Source organism: Struthio camelus, chromosome 8 (assembly GCF_040807025.1).
Source record: "Struthio camelus isolate bStrCam1 chromosome 8, bStrCam1.hap1, whole genome shotgun sequence".
In the NCBI taxonomy this organism is placed as follows: domain Eukaryota; kingdom Metazoa; phylum Chordata; class Aves; order Struthioniformes; family Struthionidae; genus Struthio; species Struthio camelus.
Window position 1 is genome coordinate 27260838 of NC_090949.1, and position 23790 is coordinate 27284627.

Below are 23790 nucleotides of genomic sequence, written 5' to 3' on the forward strand. Positions count from 1 at the left end.
ACAGTGCTTTGGCTTTTCCTCCTGTTTAGGAGGTGCTGGGTGTTAGGCAAAGGTGGAAGGAGCCTTTCTGTTGCTTAAGGTAGCTCATCCCCAGCACTGCCATCCCCTCCTGTTGAGGCCACCTGTCCCTTGCTGGCACCCAGGGGCTGGGCCCCCTCCCTGGGCCAGGGGCTTGGGGAAGAGGGAAAGCCTCAGCAGCGCCTGGGAAGGGCTTCCCCAGGCTGCACCTTTGTGAGGGTGCTGCTGTGCATCACAGGGCAGGAAAAGAGCAGAGAAGAGCTGCACCAGCTCTGCCAGCCCTGCTCAACCCCTGCCCAGCACAAGCTTCTGGAAGGGGAGGCCTGGACGCAGCCCAGCAGCATAACTTTGGCTCAAGCCTCAGAGTTGCAGCTTAGTATTACAGGAGAGCCACTGAAGGCTGCAGGAGGAAAAACGCTGATGTAAAAGATGAGCTACAAGATGGAATATAAAATCCTACCAAAAAACAAGAACAGGGAAAGAGCAGCTCAGCACCACTGAAGAGCAGCCCAATCGCAGGAGCTGCAAAGCCACCAGCAGGCTCATGCCTGCCCGCTCTAGAGCAGTGCTTTGGGTGCCTTACTGCATGGGGGTTCATAGGCCCAGCGATCATTATCCAGGGGTGCACTACCCAAGAAATCACTGCTTTCTCCAGCCCAGCCATACGTGTCCTGCCTACCATCTTTGTATTTGATGAAAGCTGCAGATATGGTGAGGGAGGGTCACGGCCACTGCCCTGCACCCCAGGCTCAGCAGATCCACGGTGCAAAGGTAGCAAAAGGCAACTTAAAAAAAAAAAGCTTTAGGAGATTTATTAGAAAGCCTGTGGCTCAGATTCAATAAAAGCAAGTAAAAAATGGGCCTTTGGAGCCCATGATGGGTACAGCAGCAGCCCCAGTTGCTGGCTGGTGGCCAAGTTGCAGGCAGGCACCCGGACGCTTCAGCAGCCGGGAAGGCAGCTCCTGGAGGAGACAGGGCAGTGGCAGATGCAGCAGCACCCTCTCTGCCACCAGAGAGAGACCCCTGCTACCGCCAGGCAGCAGTGCCAGGAGTAGTGGCTGCCCTGGGCTGGAAAACCCAGGCCAGAGCACCAGTAATACCCAGGAATCGTGCTCTGTCCTGGAAGCTGGGTAAGGAAAGGAGAGCCCAGTTCTGGATAACGTTGGCCTCAGGACCACGCTGACCATTTAGAGGCCCATGGGGAGGAAGGTGCATTTCCGTGGCCGAGCCAGGGAAGCTGGAGGTCTGTACTGACGGCCATGGGGCTAGAAGGAGGAGCAGGAGGCCATCGCAGGGTCTGCACCCTCCTCTGAGCCACAGGCCAGGGCTGGAGCCGTGTGGGAGATGCTGTCCCCATCCCCATGCCCTGGGCAGGACTCACCACAGCGTGGGTCTCCAGCGGTCTCGGTAGTCAAGGGTGCCATCACTGGCGGGTCGGTGTCTGGAGGAAGGCATGAAGGGAGAGCTGCGTCCCGGTGGGGCGGCTGCCAGCTCCCCCCGGCTTTGCCCCCCGCTTCCTCTTGGAGCCCTGCAGGAGAGGCCAGCTGGGGCTCAGTCAAACCCTGGAGGGGCCACCGAGGCTCCCAGGGACCCCCCCCTTCAGGGCAGAAGCAGGGGAAGCCCCCGACACAGGCAACTTCCAGGGGCAAAACCAGCCAGGAAAATCCCCAAAACACAGCCCTGCCCCAGGCCGGGCATGCCCCAGGTCCTGCCCTGGGGCCCAACCCCGTGCCCCCATGGAGAACCCACATGCACCAAGGCCTCCAGCAGCGCATGCTGTGGCCTGGCCCATGACAACACAAAGCGGCTCCTGTGTCCCTCCTGCATGTCCCCCGCCCCCAGCCAGGCCCACCTTGCCAAAGCCGTTCTGCTCCCCACGCTGCTTCTCACACGCTTTCAGCACCTGAAGGAAGCCCAAGAGAGCCCAGAGCTGAACGACATCCAGGGCCTGGATGTCAGGCGGACATCAGAGGGGCCAGAGAGACAGAGGGAAGTGAGACAAGGTCCAGGTCCCCCTGCTACCTTCTTCATGGCCGTAGACACAGCCGAGGCATGGAACTGCTCCTCTGTCACCCAGCGGGACGTGGACAACGCAGAGTCCAGGGTCACATCCCCATCCACAGGTAGGGAGTAGATCACATATGTCTGGTGGATGTGAGAGAAGATGTGGATGACCTGCGAGCAGATGGGAACAAGCAGAGATGGGCAGCTGGGAGGCAGCTAGGGATGCGTCACTCACATGACTCAGCTTCCCCACACATGAACCGAGGTCTGTCAGGGCTCAGAAGAGCAAGGCAGGCCCTGGAAGGGAGAAGGCTAATGGGAGGGAAGGGAAACCCCCTTCCTCATCAGCTACATCCCCCACAGCTGTGCACAGGGCTCACATTGCTCCCCTGCGACCCCAGGCTCACCTCTCCGACATACCGCAGGTCTCCTGCCGTGACAGACCGCCCTGTCCAGGCCTGCAGATGATCCGCCAGCACCTCCCTCTGCTTCTCTTCCTGCAGATCCAGAGCCAGCGGGAGGCTGGGGAACTCCCAGAGCCCAGCCAGGAGCCCTGGGGAGAGGGGAAAGGGATGTGACTTGAGGGGCGAGAGGTGCATCCGGGGATGCGGAGCCTTGTCACAGCCCCGACAGGCTCCTTCCGCCTCCCAGGAGCGCTGCTCTGGTGTGCCCCGTTCCCAGGCTGCTCCATCCCTCGGACAGCCAGGAAGGGGCCGTGCGGTGCCTTTGCCCGCCTCGCGCCCAGCACCAGTACCCGAGCTGGGTCTCTGCACGATGAGGTACTCCGGGGCCCCGCAGCGGCCCCTCCGCTCCAGGACACACGTGGCCGTTCGCTCTACCCGCGGCTGCTTCTTCACTGCTTTCCGGGGAAAGTTGGTCACCCCCAGGCTGCTGTCCCATGGCTCTATGGCTGGGGGGCACAAGGGACAGCCCCCAACACCTGCAAACACCAAAGCAACGGTCACCGTGGGGCCCACCCAGAGCCACAGCAGGGATCCCCCCCCACGCCAGGGGCTTACCACAGTCCTCCACGTCAGGCACCGGGGGGCAGGTCCCAAGCAGCTTCTGGGAGGCAAAGCTCAGCTCCTTCTCCACCTGCGGGGCGGGACAGGGAGAGGGACAGGCTTGCCCATCAACCAGCCTCGGCCCATGCTCAGCAGCCCCTCGAGGCTGGCACCAGGTAGGGACGCAGGACGTGACGCCCAGCCAAGGACAGTTGGCAGCAGTGGTCCAAGACAGGGACAGATTGTAAGAAGCATCCAGAGAGCAGGCTTGGGGTGACCTTTTGCAGCCCCCTTGGGACAGCTGGCAGCCCCGGCCACCTGCAGGCTAGCACAGGATGGGTTTGGAGACCGTACCTACCCTGCGCCGTGCTCGGCAGTGCTGCTTCACAGGGCACTCCTCACACAGCGGGGCCTTGGGCACGCACACAGTAGCCCCCAGCTCCATCAGGGCTTGGTTAAAATCCCCCGGGCGGCTCCTGTCTACCAGGGCATTGGCCATGTCCCTGGGAGAAACGGCAGTGAGCAGCACGGGGCCCCGCACGGAAGGGCCCGTGGGACCTTCACCTGCCTCCTGCCTGCGAAGGGAGATGCTCCCAGCTAGGCAGACACAACGAGGGTACTTTCTCTCATGCAGGGACTGCGACCCCCAGCACCAGTTTCCCAAGAGCTCCCGCACCCCCGGCCTCCCTTCATGGGCTCAGCTCACGAGCCTCCTGTCCTCAGCCACAAACGAGCAGAGCCACAATTGCTGCCGACAGAGCAGACGCGAACAAGCCCTTGGTGGGCGCTGGAGAAGAGCGACGGCTCCGCACCCCTCTGCCTGCACCCAGCCCCAACCGCGCAGCTCAGAGCGGGGACAGAGCGTTCCCCTTACCAGAGCCGGTCGACAACCGCCGGGCTGCTGGAGTCGGCACCGATGCACCGCAGGCGGCACAGCACGCGGATCACGTTCCCATCCACGACACCTGTAGCCTGGGACGAGGAGCCGGGCGGCAGCGGTTACTGCGCTGAGCCCTGCCTGTGCTCCCTGCAAGGGGGGAGCCCGTCCAGGGGCAGGAGGGAGGGTGGAGGGAGGGAGGGAAACGCATGAGCCCGACTCCAGCCCGCAGGCTGAACCGGGCAGCGGGTGAGACGAGCTGCAAAGCAGGGGAGAAGCAGAGCCACACACAGAGCCCCCAGGCAGCCTCAGCTCTGCGAGATCTGGCAGCAAGACCCTGCTGGGAGCAGAGAGGAGAGACCACCTCCTCTGCTTGCCACTGTCGCCCAGCTCTCACCTGCCCGTATGAGATGGAAGCGATGGCTCCTGCTGTGTATCTGCCCACTCCCGGCAGCAGTTTCTGCAGGTCCTCAGCCGTCCTGGGCATCCTGCCAGCCAGCTGGGACACAACCTGCAAGAGAAGGGACGCCCAGGGTCAGAAGAGCAGCCCGGGTGCGTATGTGTGACCCATTTTGCCCATGGTAGAGAGGGATCCCAGTCTCTGCAGCCCTACACCTGAGCACCGTCTCCAGCACACAGCCGCAGGGAGGCAGGGCAGGCGCGAGCCAGCACCACCTCAGGGGCTGCACAGGGGTTGGGAAATGCCCCCTGCACCTCAGCACCCAGGCACCTTCTTTGCTGCCTCTTGCAGACGTTTCCCTCGTGAGTAGTAGCCGAGTCCTGCCCACAGCTCGTTCACCTCCTGCTCCAAGAGACACGATGTGGTGTTAGATGGGGCAGCGGGAAGGGCCACGAGCGCAGGAGAGCGTCCAGCCCCAAGTAACACTCACCTCCAGGGATGCCTCCGCCAGCGCCTGTAGCGTCGGCCATTTCTACGGTACAGAGGGAAGGGAAAAGTTAGGAGCAAGCAGAGCCGTGCTCTGCAGCTGGGGAAGGGCCACTGGCCAAGATCTCCAAAACAGGGGGCTCCAAGTACAGGACGAGGCCATGGGGAACAGTCACCTGCATCCAGCGGTTGTAGTAGTCGATCACTGTAGCCACCTGTGTCTGCTGGAGCATGATCTCAGACACCCACACTGCAGGGAGCACAGGAGGGATCAGGGCGGAGATACCAATGCCACTGACCCCACCCGGGTGCTGCAGCAGCCCCTGACTCACGGGACCCCTTTCCAAGCCCCTCCTTCCCCACGTGCTGCCCCACCAGAGCTGGATCTCAGCCCCCCTAGAGCCTTGCAAATGGGGCTTAGAGCCTCTCGTGGCCACCCTGAAGGGCCAGGCAGCTTGTTCAGAGGATGCTGACCAAAGCCACCAGTTCCTCACCAGCGTGTACTGTGCACCCATGTCACGAAGCAACACAGAGGCACTTCTCAGTGCCCCCGGTGCCCTCCTTGCCCCTCACCTGCATACGCCCGTCTGTCAACATCCAGCTCACTTGCAGCCTGAAACAGGAAGACAGAGTGGGAGCAGAGTGACCCAAGACCCCTCTTGCAGAGGGGATGTGCTCCTCACTAGGAGGCACATGGGCCAGGGAGCACTGAGCTCCACGTTGGTCCAGAAACAGTAGCGCAGTTCCCCTTGCGAGGGGCTCTACGGGCCCAGCCTGGTTCAAACAGCCACCTAGGATAAAAGCCAACAGGCACAATTGAGGACATAGGAGTCCCCAGAGAACGGAGATCAGTCACTTCCATCACCGTTGGCTGCTCCTGCTCCACAACACCCTCCCACCCCTTTGCCAAGCTGTTGCATCCTTACAAAGCGTCTGGAAGATTTTAGGCCCACCCGCTCCCCTCCCATTTTACCTTTGCACACCAGTACCCAAAGATACTCAAACAGGTGAGAAAAGCAAACCAGGCACATAAAATAAAATCACTCACTCTGCATTTGGAGCACTATGTAAAAACCTGCAAAAACATTTCCCCCCCAAATGCTCACAAGTTCTGAATTCAGGTTGACCAAGCAATAGCCAAAGCACCACCCCCAGACACAGCACAAGGGACTTCGTGAGTTTTCTACAGCAAGAGGTTGCCTTAGAGGTTCAAAGTCCCAACAGAGGAGCTGTCCCAGACCCAAGTCCCTTTGCACAGGAACAAGTTGCAGACAAATTTAAACATCACAGAAGGGCCACACAGGTCTCAGCACTACTTAGATGGATGCCTGCTATAAAGCTAGCGTCCAATCCACACTTTCCCAATGCCTGGGTAACTATTTGTCGTTGGGCATAGTACAGAGCAGGTAAGGGCACTAGCTGAAACTATGCAGGCTTGAAACAACTCTAAGGAAAACCTTCTTCATGCAGCACTCACTGCTGCAGAACACCACAGAGGCAGGAATAAAACACTCCCTTAAAGCAGTGGGACCAGATTCTGTGCTACGGCAAACCTGCCTGCCCTTACCAGCGTCCTCCAGGGAAGGTCCCGCTTGCATTTGTCATACCAAGCGAGCAGGTTCCTGCGCAAGGCCTCAATCTCAGCTGCATCACTGAAGAGATGCTGTGCAGATGGCTCAGCGGGTGCTGGCACAGGGCCCCCTGCCAAGAGGGTGGCGCAGGGTCAGGGCACAGGAGGGGCTGGGAGAAGGGGCTCGGCAGAAGGGAGTCCGACTGCAGCACCACGGGGCCCGAGGCAGGAGCCCCACAGAGCCGCCGCCGAGTGGAGGAGCACCGAGGGCCGGGCCCTGCGAGGATGCTGCAAGGAGCGGCAAAGCACCGGGAAGCGCCCGGGCTGGGGGCTAGAGGCTCCGGGAAGGGCAGGCGACGCGAAAGGCTGCCCGTACCCGGCCTCCCCGCGCTCCCCCCAGCCCCAGGCACCTCTGCGGGCCGCGGCGCCCTTCCTGCTCTTCCCCGCGCTCCCGCGGCTCCGCCGGAGCCCCCTGGCAGCCGCCGCCCGCAGCTGGCTCATGCCCGGGCCGGGGCCCGTTCGCCGCGGGGCGCCGGCGGGGGCAGAGCAGCACCCCAAACCCCGCACGGCGCCACGTGAGATTTTTCCCGGGAAAATGTTCCCTATCCGCCGCCCCGCCCCCGCGCGTGGACAAATCAGAGCTGGCGGCCTCGGCCACGCCCTCTTTGAGTGAGCCAATCGCAGCGAGGCACAAGGGCGAGCGTTCGCGCCCTTCCTCTCCCCGTGCAGACCTGGGAGGAGGGGGCGGGACCTCCCAAGGCAGCAGAGCCAATCAGTGCGCGGGGGGGAGGGGAAGGCTGGCTCCCGCCGGCCCGAGCCGCGCCACGAGAAGGACCCCCGAGAGGCTGCCCAGGCTAAACGCCTGATTACTTTAAAACCGCATTTCAGCCGAAAGCAGCTTTTGGGAAGGGGCAAAAACCCGCTGCGGGGCCGCGCGGCGGCAGGAGCAGCGCCGCCCGCGCGGGGGCCGGCGGCGGCAGGGGGCAGAGCCTGGGACAGCCTCGGCGGCGAGGCCCCGAGCGCGCGGCGGCGGCGGCGGCAACATGGCAGCGCCGTGAGGCAGGAGCGGGCGCAGGCGGCGGCCATGGCGGGCTCGCGGGTGCCGGTCGTGGACGTGCAGAGCGACAACTTCACGGAGCTGTGGCCCTCCATGGTGCTGGCCGTGCGCTCCGCCACCTTCGTCGCCGTGGACACGGTGAGGCGAGGCGGGGCGGGGGCGCCCCCGGGGGCGGCGGGCGCGGCCGGGCCCCGCGGGGCCGCTGACGGGTGTCTCTTGCCGGCAGGAGCTGAGCGGTCTCGGCGCCAGGAAGTCGCTGCTGAGCCCGTGAGTGCCCGCCGGTGCGGGGGGGGGGACGGGGGTCACCGCCGGTAACGGCGGGGGCTCGAGCCGCGCGCCCAGGCCTGCTCTAACGGCCCCTTCACGCCGCCCGCGCCTGGTTGCCGGCCCGGGGGCAGCGCCGCTTCGGCGGCGACGTTCGCCCTCCTGGCGGCTCTAAGGACGGGGGGGCCGCAGCGGGGCCCAGACCGAGGGTCGGGGCAGAGCCCCGGCCGCGGGGACGGGCTGCCTCCTGGAGACCGCGGTGGGGACGCCTCAGCTGTCGCTTCCCTCCCGCTCCAGGTGCATCGAGGAGCGGTACAAGGCTGTGTGCAACGCTGCCCGAACGCGCTCCGTTCTGTCGCTTGGAATCGCTTGTTTCAAACAACTCCCCGAAAAGGTAGGTGGCCTGTGGTAGGGCTCCAGTCCTGTGCTACTTCGCCGGCCTCGGAGCGAGTTGTTCCTCTTGGCTGGTCTCAGACCTTCAGAGGGGAGAGCTGGCGCATGGACTGCAGAGACAGGATTCATCCTGCCCATGTTGACAGTCTGCCTGAGTACTTACAGCTCTTTGCACTTGTTGCTTTCTTATCTAGAGCCCTTTGCAATAAGTATTGTTTTAGTCTGACTTCCTTGCTTTGCATGCTCTCTTTGTGCAGTCTGAGAACACGTACCTCTCCCAGATCTACAACCTGACGCTCCTCTGCATGGAAGATTATATCGTTGAGCCCCAGTCGGTGCAGTTCTTGGTGCAGCACGGCTTTGACTTCAACAAGCAGTACTCTCAGGGGATCCCCTACCACAAGGGCAATGACAAGGTACAAGATTGCTGCCAGAGGCAGATGCTTGCTTCTTTCCTGTGAAGCCATGCTTTAGGCACCTCTGCTCCTCAGCTTGCTCTGCTTCAGGCTTTTGCAGAGAGAATGTGGGGAGGATGCTGGGTTCTCCTTGGCCCTGGAGTCTTCCTCCTACAGATACTGTGTAGGACATGTGGCTGCCGCGTGAAGATGGGCTTGAGTTGGGATCTTCACTGCGGGATATCCCTTCGCCTACGTTGCTTTTTGTATCTAGGCTATCCGTTGTTGAAGGTGCTTTTCCAAGTATCTGGGCCTCTATTTGGTCAAAGCAAGCCACAGATGAAGGTAGCATCCTGCTATAGCAGGCTCTGAGAACTTCCTGGTATGGAGGAACGACACTAAGGCTTGCTGACTACTTAATCCTTGTTCTTTCAGGGCAATGAGAACCAGAGCCAGAGCGTTCGGACCTTTTTCATGGAACTTATACGAGCAAAGAAGCCCCTCGTTCTCCATAACGGCCTGATTGATCTGGTGTTCCTGTACCAGTGCTTCTATGCTCACCTTCCAGACAGCCTTGGCACTTTCACTGCTGACCTCTCAGAAATGTTTCCAGCGGGAATATATGACACCAAATACGCTTCCGAGTTTGAGACCCGTTTTGTAGCATCCTACTTGGAGTACGCGTACAAGAAGTGGTAAGCGGCACTCTGGTGCTTGAAGCTTAAGGGAGGAATGGCAAAGGGAATCAGTGTTTTTTGCAGATAGAGATTTAGGACTTTGTGCTGTCCTGATGAGTGAAGAAAGGTGCTTCTCAGATGATACTGCACGGTGCCTTTCCATGCTTCCCCTTTCTCAGGTGGGCGCTGACTGCGTAAGGGTGTATTTCATAATATGCTTTATCTGTTCACTGGGTAACTGCTGAAAGAGGAGTTCCAGCTTCTGCTGACTGCAGTTGTGACCACACAGTGACTGATCAGATTGAAAACTAATCTGATTCACTGCATGGCTACGTGGTCACTTGGTTCAGTAATGCCCCAGGGACACTGCAGTAATCCATGCGAAAGAGGAAGCGCTCCCTTGCAACTCCACTAGAGAGAAAGCAAAATGACACACAGTTAGGCTCTGCCTGCAGGATCTGCTCTTTGTACCTCAGCTTTCCAGGGGATGGTGCAGTTGAAGAGTGGGTGCTCCCTGCACCGTCTGACAACGTGTGCCAGTTCTGTAGTGCTGGCTCTGTCACGTGCCCTGCACATCACGTGACCCTCATGTGGGGTCAGCTACAACTCCCATCGCTTTCATTCCAAGTTGTGAATCTCATTCCAAGGGATCCTGGATATCTTTATAGATATCTTTCAGGCACACACATGCTAGAAGCAGCCACATCTCTGCAGTTCCTGTGTCGGTTTGGGCCCTGTTTCTGTACTCACCACACAATCTAACCAAGACCCTGGTAGTAATACAGCCCCTTGAATCTCCACTAAGCTGAGATCATGCCCTTTTTGTGCAGAGGAAAAATAGTACATTTTAGTGACTCTTATAATTGGGAAAAGCCATTTTGACACATCTGGAAATGTGCAAGATGGCTGTTCTCAAACATGAGAATGCTTTGACAGGATCAAAATACTTAAAAAACTGGCCTCTTTAGATGCTTCAACTCACAGTTCTAGTTACATGAAACCTTCCAAAGCTTTTGGACCGTTGAGTCTGCTCTTGAGACCAAAGGGTTTTCTCCCGAGTTGGAAAACATTTCCTTGTCATCTCCACTGCCCACATTTGATCTGTCTGGGTAGTAGCTGCTGAATACTTTATACAACAGCTCGTTCTTAGGTATTTTCTCTTTCTCCATTAATATTATTAGAACTAATACATTATCTTAAGGCATTAGGGTTTAAAACCAAGTTGTGTGTCCTTCTCCCATAGCTTCATTGACAGTTGTCCTTATCTGTATGTAAGTATAAGAGACCCAGCCTCTAAATCAGCATGGAGGCAACTGCTTACTTACTAAAGCCATTCTCCCTGGACTAAATTTCTTTCCAGCAGGCGGTCAAACTGGGGCTTCAGCTCAAGAACAAGAAACCAGAGGAGTTAAGATTTGATGCAGAAGAGCACGTTTGCACCAGCTCTGGCTTGGGTTATCTTCCGTGAGTTAACTACAGTAACTGCATACTCTTATGTGTTCCAGCAAGCGAGAGAACTGTAAGCTGAAGGACCAGCACCTTACCATCGAGTTCTGCAACTACCCTGCCAACGTGTCCCGCTACATTGATTATCGCTACTGCTCTCTGGAAGAAGCAAGCCACAATGAGGGAGAGGCAAATAAGGTGCCTGTCTGTGAGAAATTTTCGGTAAGTAACACGAATCCCAGCTTCCTACCTGGCTTCATGGGAAAAGCCAAGTGTGGCCAGAACAGGAAGGGGTAGGAAAGCACTTGGGCACTTCCATTTGCTTGCTTCATGGTACACGGAGGAAGATGTTCAAAGTTCAGGGGGCTTCAGAGCTGAAAAGAGAAATAGCATGCTCTGCTCTGAAACAGTGAATTCCACAGCTTACAAGAGAGGCCAAGATTCAAAAAGAATCTCTACTCTCCCACTGTTTGGGACTGTATCAGTTACAGTACCAGTTGCTGTCTTGGAGGGGCCAAAAATTCTAAATGAATTTGGCTTTTCCTCTAAGCAAGAAAGGCCTCCTCTTTTCTCCCACGTGTCTTTATTAGCAATACAAAAAATCTTACCTGTCTGCAGCCTCTGGGACTGTAGCAAAGTGTGATCCACAGCCTCTCAAGTTTTGGCACTGCTACAATGATAAACAAGAGCCAGTTGGATCATAACCGGTTTCTGATTCTTCACGGGAGAAAAAGGAGCTCTTCCCCACGTTGTTTGTTAATGCCACAGAAGTGTGTTGGTTTGGGGGGGGGGACCTCTGGAAGTCGCGCATCCAACCTCTAGCTCATAGCTGCTCGGAGCCTTGTCCAGTGAGTTTTGAGCATCTCCAGAGACAGATTACAAAATCTCTCCAGGCCCCTGTTCCAGTGCTCAATCACTCATTGTAAAAACATTTTTCCTTTGTACCTAGTCAGAATTTCCTTTGCTTTTTTACCATTTGCCCTTTCCCTTTGTACCTCCCAGAATAGTCTAGCTCCATCTTCTCTATAACCTCTGCTTTAGGTAGCTGCAGACAGCAATTGGATCTCCCCCAACACCCTTCTCTTGGTCTTTTACAGGTGGAACAAGCCCACCTTCTTTAGCCTTTCCTCATACATCATGTGCTCCATCTTGACAGCTCCCTCCTGCACCTGCTCTAGTTTGTCAATGCCTTTCTTATGGTCGGGGCGGGGGGGAACCCATAACTGGACACTGCTGCAGATGCAGCCTCACATCACAAGGCCTTAAAAAAAAAAAAAAAGGAATAATCAGTTCCCTTTACCTGCTGGCTGTGCTTTTGCTAATGTGCTTTGTTGTACATTCTCCCTTCTAAAACAGCAGAAGTATTCACTTTTTCTGCTTCAGCTTTGCCCATTAACTAACGGTCGAAGATATAGTGAGAGACCATAAACCTGGAATCTACTCTAATGAGGAGGCTGGTGGCTACTGACTTCTCTCTTTGTCTCTAGGCCTATGGCTGGTGTCCAAATGGGGTGAAGTGTCCCCAGTCTCATAACATTGACCTCATAATTGATGAGGATGACAGGCTTTGGGAGGAGAAGCGGAAGAAACGGAAGCACAAATGGAAACGTCGGAAGAACGCAAAGGAGATTGAACAGGAAAGCTCAGGGAAAGAAATGGAGCTAGCTCAGAATGGGGAGGAGGGACCACCACGAAAACAGAGCTGTCCCAGTGAGCCAGCAGCTGCTATGGAGCTGGCAGAGAGCACATCCAACACTGATGGCAGGCACCTGGAGGAGGAGAACTCCCCTGACATGGAACCAGAAGTTAGCTTAGACACCAGTGCACATGCCAAAAGGGAAGAGGATTTGGGGAGCACTGAAGCAACTGCTGTCCCATTAGAAGCCTCCACGAGCCCTTCTGCCAAGGGAAATGGCTCTGATGGTGACCAAGTGGAAGGGAAGTTAGAGGTCCCTGCTGGGGCGAGTTCTGTCAGTCACCCAGACAGCTCTGAGACTGAAACCGCATCTGCCGCAAGAAAGCGAAGGGAATCCCAGGCCCTTCCTTCACAGGGGGGAACCCACCGAGCTGGCTTTGATGCCTTCATGACTGGCTATATCATGGCTTACGTGTGGATGCTCAAGAAAGGAACAAGCACGGATGCTGGTGCAGAGCCATGGTTGCCAGATTGTCATAATAAACTGTACCTCAGTGGGAAATCAGTGCCCCTTCAGATAGTGAAGAGCTTGTTTTCTAAATCTTCCAAAGCTCACAGCCAAAAGATGAAGTTGGCCTGGGCCAGTGGCTAGAGCTAGAAGACTCACAGAACTGTTTTGTTTTTTTTTCCTCCCTCACACATTTAAGGTCTTGACTTTATTCTGAACTGACCAGGAGGGAAGCAAATTTCTTATTCCTGCTTTTGTTTTAACTTCTGACCAATTAAATTGCTCTCAATTGGAGTTCCCCATGGTGTTCCATAGCAGCACGCTGAGCTAGGAAGACAGGGTGAGGTTGGAGGACAAAAAGTGCACTCCTCCAATTGCATCAAGGGCTGCAGACTTAAGTGTTCTGGATCCAAGCTGGTTTATAAAACCCAGCAGGGCTGTCTTGGGGGTGGTGGTGGGGGGAGAAACCCTAACAATGGATTCACTTCCTCCAGAAAATGAGGGTAATACCTTGATAACTTAAGCTAGGAGACAGAGGCCAGAGCTCCCCCCCTTAAAAACTTCTTAACATGCTAAAGCCACGGCCTCCACCCACGTTTTGCTTTTATCCTTTCTGTACTAGGCTTTATTACAGGCTGCTGCTTAACCTAGAGGGGTTTAAGGCAGGTCCTCTTCAAAGGCAGCATGAACCAAAGGTCAAAGTCTACCTAAAAAAACATGCCTGAAAGCTGCAAGTTGTTAACCCATACAACTAGCTTGATTGAAATTGCTATGAACAGTTGCTACAGGAAAATGTGATCCTTCTGCCACACAACAGAAGAAAGTAGGCCAGATCCTCAAGCAAAGCATACATTTTCGTGAACATTTGAGCCAAGTGTTACTGCTTTCAGTCACACCTGGTAGGGTAATTCCCTATAACCCTCACAATTATTTTCTGTCTTTTTTAAGGTTTTTTTAAAAAAAAAAAGTGTGGTCCGAAAAAAAAAAAAAAACATGCATGACACTGACCATGATTCAGAGGGTTCACTTGGTTTAGAACATCCACCTGGGAAAGTTTATCTCACCTCAAAGTCATACTTTACCTTAATCCAGATTACAACACAGATAAATCCTTCACTCCTACAGGAGATGGGGGAGGAGAAGGCTGTGCTGGGCCAGCTAATTCTAGTGCAGGGTAACTGCATGCAGAACCAAGCCAAAACAGGTCTTCAGACCTCTAAGCAAGGAGAGATGCAGTGGGGCTTAAAGCCAGATGTGGTCCTCTTAAAGCCTGGATTCATTGCTTCCGATAGTCCTGAAGCTATTTTGTAGGGCCAAAACAGCATCCAGTGTGACAAAGTTCCCTGCAGGCTGAAGGCTATCAAAAGCTGACTTGTCTTTTAAGGTCACAACTTGCTGCCTACTCTTCACAGCACTGTAAGGCGCAGCAGGGAGGAGAAAGTCGAGTCTCATGGACTCGACAGCATAACACTTAAGTAAGAGGCAGTAGATAAATAACACACACTGAATAAGAACGACAATTTTCACTGTTTATAACTCAGCACAGAGTAATGAAGACACTATTCCAACCCCAAGCTATTAATGTCATCCATAGCTTAAGTAAGCACTTGAATCAGCTTTTTTAATCTAGAATTGTCCTCTTAATCACAAGACTCAGTGCTTGATTTTATTTTTATTTTGAAAGCAAGTTGGGAAAGTTTACAAAACCTGACCAAGAAAAAATTATGAAAATATTTAACTGGATTCATCTTTGGTTACTTCTTATTGCAGTTCCAATAAAACATACACCATTTCCATAGCGCAAAAAAAAGTCAGAAGGTCAATCAACATAGAAACAAGATGTGCTTTCTTTACATATTCATAAATATCCACAATATTAGAAAAGTTGTTTTGCAAAGATTTTTTTTTTTCTGGCAGTGTTAACTTACTATTATACACAGGCTACAAACTTCCTCCTAAGCCTTTAATTACAAGTTGAGCTATTTACAGTCTGCAAAATATTAAGACGTAAAATTCCTTCATAAATATGAAAATAGATCATCTTGCAAAGGTCTTTAAACTTACTTAATCAAATATCTGGCTGCCCCTCCTCCCAAAAAAGGTTATTTGTTTTGCATAGAAATGTAGTGACATGCAATATAACAATAGCATTAAGTGCAAACAGGAATTATTCAAGTGTCTTTAGTTGTACTGGCAAAAAATACCAATGTTCTGTTACACATAATACATCAACACCTTTCCAACAAGTATAAGTCTAACCCCCTTGTCTTGCAGCACTGCTTTTGAGGGGCAGCAATTCACATGCATTCTCTTAGTTGCATTTTATCAACCTGCAACCACAACAAAAAATAGCTTATAACAGACATTTAAATGAATTCAACATAGCAAGATTTAAAGTGAATTAAAAACATCTTAGAGCTCTTCAGGGAACCTAGCAGTGTGTAGAAAGTCTTTTAAAAGAGCAAGAATTGCTCCTGTAAGAAAATCAAAAACCATGATAAAATCCATTCACAATAAAACTTTGTCACATCACTATAAAACAAGGAGTTTGCTGACCACATGGATCACTGTTTGTATGTATTCATGTTCATCAGTAGCTGTCAGAAAATGGCCCCCAGTAGAAAAACACCCTCAAATGGGCAGAAAACCTAGGAGATTTACCAAATGCAACCTAGATTCAGCTTTATGCAGCCTAAGCGATGAGACACAGTGAGTGCCAACCGCATCCAGGCCCTTGGAGACACTGGGTTTTAGCAAGCATTTAGCTATTTTTAACATAGCCTTTTACTCCAGTTTTATACACGTGCCTCTTCTCCTGTACAGACCAGGAATCCAGGAAAGGACTAAGCCATTATCCCTTGGCATTTCTTTTTCTGACACCTCCACCTCAGTGTAAAGAGCTAGAAAAGCTGATAGATGTGCCCTATTCATGTCAGCTGGCTGTGCTTAGAGGGGATTTTTAAGAAAAAAAAAAAACATTTAGCCATGCTGCTTTATAAGAGAGCTGTTTAGGGCAGGGAAATATTTTTAAAAGACAGCTGCGCAAGAAAACAAGAATAGATGAGATCACTGTGATGGGTGCCTTAGAGATGCCTCAAGCCTGACTGCACAGCTTTGCAGTCAGCGTCACAGAGATGAGAGCTCAGAGCTTCCAGGGCAACAGACTTCACGATAAGGTGTCAGTGCTGACAGTCAGGGCTAATGCAAGCCACAGAGCACCCCGAGGCACATGTGTTTGCTCTGTTGAGGCTACATGTGGCTGTAGGATGCCGAACAGCTTCCTTGCAGCCTGGTGATCCAGAAGTAAACTACTTATTATTGCTTGTTTGTCTGAAGTCACACAACTAAATGCATCTTGTGACAACAGAAGCTGGTGCTGATGGTTTCCCTCCTGAAAGGTTACAATCATGAAAAGAAAAAGAAGAAAAACACACACACACAAGAAAAAAGAAAAAGCAGGCACCAGGCAGACAAGTAGCTGGCAATTGAGTTCTGACTAGTTTCTTCTCCTCAGGAAAATTACACACACACACAGCACCAGCCGTACAAGTTGCTCTGCACTCTGAAGACACCAAAACAGCAGACAGGTTAAACAAGACAGACTACTCTACAGATAGCACCTTTGAGAGGCCAAGAGGTGTGGGCCAAAGAGACAATCTTGGTAAGGATGGACATTTTCTCTTTAAAACTGCAAAGAGTGGCCTAATTTGGCAAGGACTGTTCTAAGCAATTTAAGGACACTGGGTTTCTCATTTAATTCTTTGCAGCCACTGCAAAGCCACTGCTGCTCAGTTTCAGGCATATTTCACAAGAAGAGGTCTTTTAACTCCCAAAATAGTTACCTATGCCTCCAGAAAGCTCAGTATCTCGGCCGAGAGACAGCATTTGCCTTTCTCCATCCTCCTTTCTCTGAGATGAGGAAAGGAGGAACAGCCTTGCTTCTACCAGAGCGTACTAGCTTACATTTTCCCTCTTTGCACAAGTGCGGTAAGAATGTAACCGGTTACCTGGGGTGAGATTCTGGACTCTAACCACCGCAGAGCCCATTGCATCACCACCTGTGTGCTCAGCAGGCATGCAATGCCTACCTCAGTTAGGAACGATAACACAGATGAGCGAGAGAGAGCGCTAACAATGACAGTGGATAAAGGCAGGAAGTAGCACAAATATCATAGAACAAGTTTTCCTGAAAATTGCAGTAGGACCACTGCTTCTTTCACATATACCTGCTAGTGGAGAGGAACAAAAAGAAAAAGAATCATGTTCACAGCTATCAGTGACAGCAGAAATCAAAGACGACAACATCTTTTTGTAGGAGGAAAAAAAAAAAAATTCATGAGGGTAAGTTAATTTTCTTCGGTTTGATGAGCCAATCTCCCTTCTGCGAGTCTACTGGCCTTCCCCCGAAAGCACTCACGTGGCTGAAATACTGCTGGCAGCTTCACCTGATCAGGGGATTCCTGTCCTCCATCAGGCAGGCAGTTTGGTTTTACATAAGGACTCATCATTACTGCAGTGGCATCAACGAGATGGGATGTTCTACCAGAGAGGGAGGTGAACATGACCCTTCTAGCTTAGTGATAATGGCCAGCTGTGACCTAGATGTAGTCAATTAACTGTTCTGCAGAAATAGGTTGTGGTGCCCATTCAGCTCTTTAGTGAAAAATGCCCACATCCCCCAAAGAGCTCAATACAACTGAACTTTCATGGGTGGCTTCCCAAGAAGCCCAGGAATGACAATGCCTAGAATATGGCTCCCTCTTGTGCCCTGGGCAAACCTTCCTCCACAGCTGGGTTGAGGTACATGGAGAGCTGGGCAAGGAAGTGAGCGGTGCTTATTGCACCCTGCTTCCCTGTGCTAACATATTGCGCATCAGTACCCAAATCCCATGGGAAAATGAAATGCCAGGGAACAGATTCTTCTTGTTAATCAGAAAGTACTTGCCATGTGACTGAGTCTGCAGCAGGAGGGGTTTTGTTTTTGCTACTTTTGAAACAAGAGCTTGTTTGATGCAGCAGCAGTGTTCATAGCCACTCTGGGACCAAAAAGCATTCCTATCTGCTCAACATAGCTCTGAAAGATCTCTATGCCCATTTCTAAAACAGAAGCTCTGATTCATGCACACTGCTTGCAGAATGTTAACGCAAAAGCTGCAGTGGTTTAGAGCAGCTGGTCAGTGAGAGGAGGAGGGAAAACCTAAGGGTCTCTCTTTCTCACCAACCTGGAGCGTAAGGCCCTGAAACTTTCCACGCCAAAATCCAGGTCAAACTGCTTACCACGATACCCCAGCTGTGGCAACTATTGCTTGGAAGTAACTATGGGGCTTCACACGGACATTCTGGCTAGAGTAGTTCTCCCTCCTAACACAAATCAGGAAAGGGGATAAACACAATGTGAAACAAAGTTAAAAGAATCTGTCTCTCCCGATGCTGTCTGCAGCCTTCTGTTTGACAGCCCATTTCTATAAACCACTGAGTGCCGCTGAGGCCATTTCAAACATGTGGGGCCCAGCACTATAGAAAAACAGAGTCTAAGTGACTGGGAACAATTGTTCCTCCAAGGACATGTCCAATTTAAGCACTCTCTTCAAATGTCACAAGTTGACTGTGTGCTGCTACTTGCTGAGATGTTGGAGGAGGTCAAAGACAACGGGGCAGTGCCATCCCCGTCCTGCTCACCGAATGGCTGTGCCTCTCTCCTTGGCTCCGTGGAAGGGCTAACACTGAACAGAGCCTTTGCAGACTCCAGCAGCGTATTTTTCTGTAGGTCGTCTTCCACCTCCATCTCTTCAGAAGGGGGACAACCTGCAAACACCTGTAAGGAGCCATGTCCCTCTGAGTTCACTGAATTCTCAGCTGGGAGCCTTTTGCAAGATAGTGGCTCAGGCTGAGCCAGTGCTAAAGGTTGATTACATGCTGGATCTTCACACGTGTTCCCAACACGATAAAATCCATTTTCCTCCTGGGACACTGGCCCATCTGAACAGTCCATATCCTCCTCTTGTCCTGGTACAGGAAGAAATTCTGGCCTGTGGAGCTTGGCTTGAAAGGGGGGAATCTCTGACACACCATATTTACTGCTACTCAGGAGTTTTTGCCGAACCTCTGCACCTAGTTGGGTTGGGTCACACCTGCTGACAGTTGAAGACAGTCCCCCAAACAGGCCATACTCTTTATGCGGCAATTCAGGAGAGACTGGAAGTGATCTGCATCTCCTCCCCGGGAGGAGGGAAAATTCCTGCCAGTCTGTGCTATATGTCTGCCTGAACTGGGACTGGCTGGCTTTCAGGCCACCACCTGCCTCTGGAGAATGCAAGTCAAACACAAGGGAGATCACAGACTTGCTTGGCATGTCAAAGAATTTGATCTTTCCCCCCTTGAGGTCCTCCCTGGCATTGAAGGGATTAACTTTCCGGCCTAACCCCTTGTTTGGCGTATAGTAGGGGTCCTGCACATTTATCTTCCTGGAAGGCTTGCGGGAGAAGATATCCGACTGGCTGCGTGACAACCAGATATTCCGACGTGGGCGAGGTGACTTGGGTGGGATCTTATCATCCAGGGAACTCAATCGTTTTACTCCAGGTCCTTTTTCAATTGACCCTGAGTGGAAGAAGAGAAATCCTTAGTTTAAAAGGAGCTATATGCCTGCATGTTTGCTCACTCACAAAGGCCTTCATGAGAACTGCAGAGGAAAAGGTGCATTTCTGATGTTGCAAAGTATCTCGTACAAACACGTGTTCATTGGCTACTTACAAGTTCCTGCACAAACACAAGGATACCATTCCCTTCTCCTCAGCCTACTACTGGTTTCTAACTAGGAAATTGGCAGCCCTGTCCACCGGATCTTTTAAATATAAAGGTAGCCAAAAGTTATATTTAAGATATTCTCAACTTTACTCATGCCTCAGGCTAGTTAAAAGTCATCTTGAAGACTCAAGGAAATGCAAATTCAGTTAATGCCATCTTATTTCCCCAGGTGGTGGAATTAGATGGCTTCTTTATCATTTTATGTTCAAATCTGCGACCCGTGTTATGGAAGGTGCCAATTCAGCAAGATAGTGTCATCTTCAGAAAAAAAACAAAGGAAAAATCATTTAAAAATTGATATGAAAGAAGAAGTCTTCTCTTTCTTCCAGCTTCTATGCAAACCCTATGTTTTAGGGCCCCTTCAAACCTCCTTGCTGCCAGTACACTGAATGGCAGAATGGCTATGTAGTGGTCTTGGAGAAGAACAATTTACATGTTTCTAGATTTATCATGCTGGCTTCCAGCAGAGGCTGCCCAAAATCTGTTCGTAATACTGACCAGAAAAGAGAACAAGTACAAAACATAGTTATCAAAGGAATTCTAAGTGAAGTTTTCAGTCTGAGGGGAAAAAATTAAGACAAAAATGAATGCTGATACCATGAAGAGTTTAAATCCCATCCAGGCCTTAATTCAATACATTATTCAATACAGAAACAGCAGATATACAAGAGTTTGAGTCTAATGAGTAAGAGTTAAAAATGTTTAAATATATACAAATATATGTGTGTGTGTGTTTATTTACATAAACACACATACCCACAAATACACACACACATGCGCGTGCATATGCATATATTTTTGTGTGTGTGTGTATATATACAAATTGTATCACTAGAACAAGATGGGAAAATTATAGTTGTTTAGGAAAAGATGCTAACTCGCTAATCGTTTGAAACACCCAGCTGCTACTGGCTCTCAATGTGCCTCCAAAATGCTGTGGTAGAGCAATGACAACTGAATGGATGGGAAGAGGAGATATCTCCTTTTATTTACCATTTGCAGAATGAGCACATGTGGATTTCTACTTTTCCCTGCAAATACTGCCAGTTTAGACGGGAGGTACTCCACCCAGGAGAGACTATGCAACTCAAAGAAGTGCATTTAAGGCTTCCACATTGCGATGCAAATCTGAGAGGTGCTCCAGAGGGAGCATGTCAGGAAAGAGAAAAAGAATGCACTTTCCTTTTAACCTGCACCTCTTTCAGATGCTTTCCAGCTGGGGGAGAACGACAACATGCATATGCTCCATCTGGCTTTAAATACAGAATTTAATTTAAGATTACAGGTATATAAACGCAACTATTTTTACTGTTATCTAAGCTTCCAATGCCAGAAGTCTACTAATATAGAAGGATCTCCAAGTCAGAATGTTCCCCAGCCTACAAAAAATGCTTGAAGTTTACTCCCCACACCAGGTGGCACTAGACAGCTTTAGAGAAAGCATTCGAGATTATACAACATTCCCAAGTAAATCTGGGACTGATCTGTTCCTCAGTGGTTCACAGGATCTCTAGGTACTTTATAATACTCTCATCTTCTCTGCGCTTCATCCTGATGAAATTGAAGTACTTTCTAAACGTTAAATGTAACATAGACCAAAAAATTCTACGTATATGCTATCTGTGACAGGGACAAAGCAAAAGTTAGTGAATTTTCATGCACCTCTAGCAACTTGCAGAGCACTATCCACATGAACTCTGAATCTCCCCTCAAAGCTTGTGGACATAAACTTTTGAGGCACTTTAAGAAACAGCTATCTGCTCCTTCACAAAGGACACTCTCTGCAGTGCACAGTGTACAGTATCTTTCCAGAATCATTTTCAGGCTTAGAGTAATATCATTCATAAACTGTATAGCACTACACATATTTGAAATCCCTACCTTCAAAACGTGAACACTGAACTCTCGTACTATTAGCTTGCAGTAAGCTTTGTGCTAATGTAGATACCTACCTTTAGGTTTTCTTTCACTGTTGTCAAGATTGAAAAATTTTCTCTCTCTCTCAGATTCCTCGTTTCTCAGACGGTTTAAAATCTCCTCCAGTGTTCTGACAATATCAGCAAATGAAGGACGCAACTTTGGATCCATCTGTGAACACACACAGAATTTCATGCGAGTTTGTCCATGCTATTCCAGTGTCAGAGTTGACAGATAGAGGGACAGTTTGAAGGAACTGAGGAAATTCAAGACAGTGTTGTCATTGCAAAAAAAAAAAAAAAAAAAGGAGGGGGAGGCAGGGAGAGAATGGGGAAAAGTCATGTTGTATCCCAGTTTATATCTCTCACATTTAATTATCAAGCTGTCAACATTCTATGACATATTTTAAAAGCAAAGGTGGGAAGATGCTAAAAACTCAGGGTTTGAAAGACAATCTGGGGGTTGTTTTTTCTTGTTTTTTAAAAAAGCTTTCTCAGTTCAAGGATTTCTTTCCTGACCCCAGTTTTCAGTCAGAAATTATATATCAGTATAATTTCAAAACCTGCCTGAAGCAGTAAGAATTAAACAGAGCAACTTGGCTATGTCGTTCTTTAAAAGCTTGTGATTTTTCCATAATCTCTTTCTGGCTTTAATTAAAATCCACTTAAATGGCATTACAGATTTGAAAGTTTAAAATGTTCTACCTTTGCATGTGTTAATTACTCCATAGTACTCAGTGTATTGGTCCGTCTTGTGAGGAAACAAGATTGATTATATAATTTGACAAAGTAATGCAGTACAAAAAGGCATCTTACTTGATTGCCTAAGTAAAAATTCTTTTCCCCACCGCAGTCATTAGTATCTATTTAGACTCACCCTAGCAGAAATGGACCTCTAAACAAAACCCAACACTAAAACTGTACTAGAAAGCAAGCAGCTTAAAGTAGTAATTTAGAAGGCATTTATTTCATAATTCTGAATACACTTAATATATGCTACATGTTTAACTACTGTAGGTAACAGCGTCTAATTCAGCAGCTAAAAAGTTATCTTTGTTACACTACTAAAAAAGATTCCACTTGACCTGATTCCTGTTCTCCAGCCTTCTAAAGGCTTTTTCATAGCAGACAGGTCCAGACAGATTGCACCCCTAGTACAAAGGGTACCAAAGTACAGTGGTGCTTTGTAAATAAACAACTCCCAAAGACCTCCCTGACACTGCCTTGCAGGTCCTAGGAGATGGAACTATGTTTGAAGAGAATTGGTATCACGGGAAATGCCAAAACACCTTCTAACACAGGGTAAAAGGCTAAAAATTTATATATGTAGTAATAAAACAAACAAATACAAAAACCCACTTGCTTTGACGAGCACAAAGCAGCAAGAAATCTGCTCTAATGCAGCAGCTGGAATTTCCTGGCATAGGAAAATATCTTTGTTTCCTATCCCACTGAAAAGGTAGGGCAGGGGCAACCCCAAAGCGCACACTCTATATTCTGACAGTCTTATCAACCTGGGAATCCTAGAGGGCTGTTGCAAGCTACAGAAAGTTAGAGCAGCTCTCTGGCTATTTTGATTTGTGCTAGGCAAGATCCAGGACAACAGCAGCAACGGAAAAGTGGCTCAGAGCAACTTCTGCCTCTTCCATCCTGAGCACTCCAGGTTCTGCTCAAACGGAACAGAAGGTTCTTCCCTCAAGGCTGCAGATCCCCACAGCTCAGCTTGTGCTGCTGTGCTTTCTGCATGATCATACAACATTATATTTATAAGCATTCATGCAATAGGGCTTATAGTTACTGGGGGAACCATAAATTTAGACTTCCTTGCAGACGGTTGTTTTTAAAAACACTTCACAACAGCATATTAAAGGATTTTTAGTGTACTACTCACAGGCATCTGTTTTTACTGGTTTTCTTAGGCTACCCTAAAACAGGTTTCTTGATGGCAAAAAACCTCATGGCTTTGTATATCTAGTTCAGCTGATCAGCTGAGCCATACAGCTTACACTGTTCATTACCTCTTAAATAATAAAAAGCTATATAAATGCCCCTAAGAGCAGACTGATGCACAAATCACCTATTACCAAAGCACAACATGCTTAAGAAGAAAGACACAAGGAAGCTTTATCTGTTTGCCACTTTTTTCCTTAAACTAAAGCATTTTTGATAAGTGAATTACAACATGTTCCACACGGAAACCAGCATATTAATGGCTCGTTTAGAAAGGCAGTTGCTTCCAGTTTCTTCAAGGTATAACTAGGCTCCTAGCAAAACTCAGGGAAGGGATATTTATTATGCAGGAGAGTGCATTTGATGATAACCAGTAGGAAAA

The 23790-nt window shown here is 50.3% G+C and overlaps 3 protein-coding genes across 10 annotated transcripts in view; 1 reads left to right on the forward strand and 2 right to left on the reverse strand.

Moving 5' to 3' along the window:
• Window positions 1–808: 808 nt before the first annotated feature.
• On the reverse strand, window positions 809–6961 carry MUTYH (mutY DNA glycosylase). 6 transcript variants are annotated; one of them, XR_011142596.1, is made up of 16 exons: window positions 6770–6956; window positions 6357–6490; window positions 5363–5402; window positions 4966–5039; window positions 4794–4835; window positions 4634–4705; window positions 4301–4414; window positions 3901–3998; window positions 3385–3529; window positions 3042–3117; window positions 2777–2962; window positions 2443–2575; window positions 2041–2193; window positions 1871–1921; window positions 1400–1546; window positions 809–1283 (listed from the first exon to the last, which is right to left on the reverse strand). XR_011142596.1 is itself a non-coding variant. In XM_068952962.1 (16 exons), exons 1-15 carry the CDS (start codon window positions 6858–6860, stop codon window positions 1442–1444), a joined length of 1527 nt encoding a protein of 508 aa, XP_068809063.1. In that variant the 5' UTR covers window positions 6861–6961; the 3' UTR covers window positions 809–980; window positions 1400–1441. The 6 variants fall into 6 exon arrangements, 5 of the variants coding, with proteins under 5 accessions (XP_068809063.1, XP_068809065.1, XP_068809064.1 ...); XM_068952962.1 differs by having other exon boundaries at window positions 809–980; window positions 2430–2575; window positions 6770–6961; XM_068952964.1 differs by having other exon boundaries at window positions 809–980; window positions 1400–1459; window positions 2430–2575.
• A 397-nt stretch (window positions 6962–7358) lies between these two features.
• TOE1 (target of EGR1, exonuclease) lies at window positions 7359–13029 on the forward strand. Its single transcript, XM_068952970.1, has 7 exons — window positions 7359–7554; window positions 7643–7683; window positions 7978–8074; window positions 8331–8489; window positions 8904–9163; window positions 10651–10813; window positions 12079–13029. Exons 1-7 carry the CDS (start codon window positions 7444–7446, stop codon window positions 12877–12879), a joined length of 1632 nt encoding a protein of 543 aa, XP_068809071.1. The 5' UTR covers window positions 7359–7443; the 3' UTR covers window positions 12880–13029.
• A 1222-nt stretch (window positions 13030–14251) lies between these two features.
• TESK2 (testis associated actin remodelling kinase 2) overlaps window positions 14252–23790 on the reverse strand; it is a 79566-nt gene continuing 70027 nt past the window's right edge. For all 3 annotated transcript variants that reach the window (XM_068952968.1, XM_068952969.1, XM_009680940.2), the window contains 2 exons: window positions 21495–21630; window positions 14252–19335 (listed from right to left, as the gene is read on the reverse strand). In XM_068952968.1, coding sequence (XP_068809069.1) covers window positions 18323–19335; window positions 21495–21630 — 1149 coding nt within the window. In that variant the 3' untranslated portion in view covers window positions 14252–18322. The remainder of the gene's footprint in view (window positions 19336–21494; window positions 21631–23790) is intronic.

Bases quoted from the DNA above. Each gene is read 5' to 3' on its own strand.
- TOE1 (XM_068952970.1), top strand. From the start codon at position 7,444: ATGGCGGGCTCGCGGGTGCCGGTCGTGGACGTGCAGAGCGACAACTTC. The intron at 8,490-8,903 runs GTACAAGATTGC...TTGTTCTTTCAG, and splicing joins ACCACAAGGGCAATGACAAG to GGCAATGAGAACCAGAGCCA. The intron at 9,164-10,650 runs GTAAGCGGCACT...TATGTGTTCCAG, and splicing joins GAGTACGCGTACAAGAAGTG to CAAGCGAGAGAACTGTAAGC.
- MUTYH (XM_068952962.1), bottom strand. From the start codon at position 6,860: ATGAGCCAGCTGCGGGCGGCGGCTGCCAGGGGGCTCCGGCGGAGCCGC. The intron at 5,403-6,356 runs GTAAGGGCAGGC...TTCCTGTTTCAG, and splicing joins ACCTTCCCTGGAGGACGCTG to GCTGCAAGTGAGCTGGATGT. The intron at 4,836-4,965 runs GTGACTGTTCCC...TCTGTACCGTAG, and splicing joins ACTACAACCGCTGGATGCAG to AAATGGCCGACGCTACAGGC.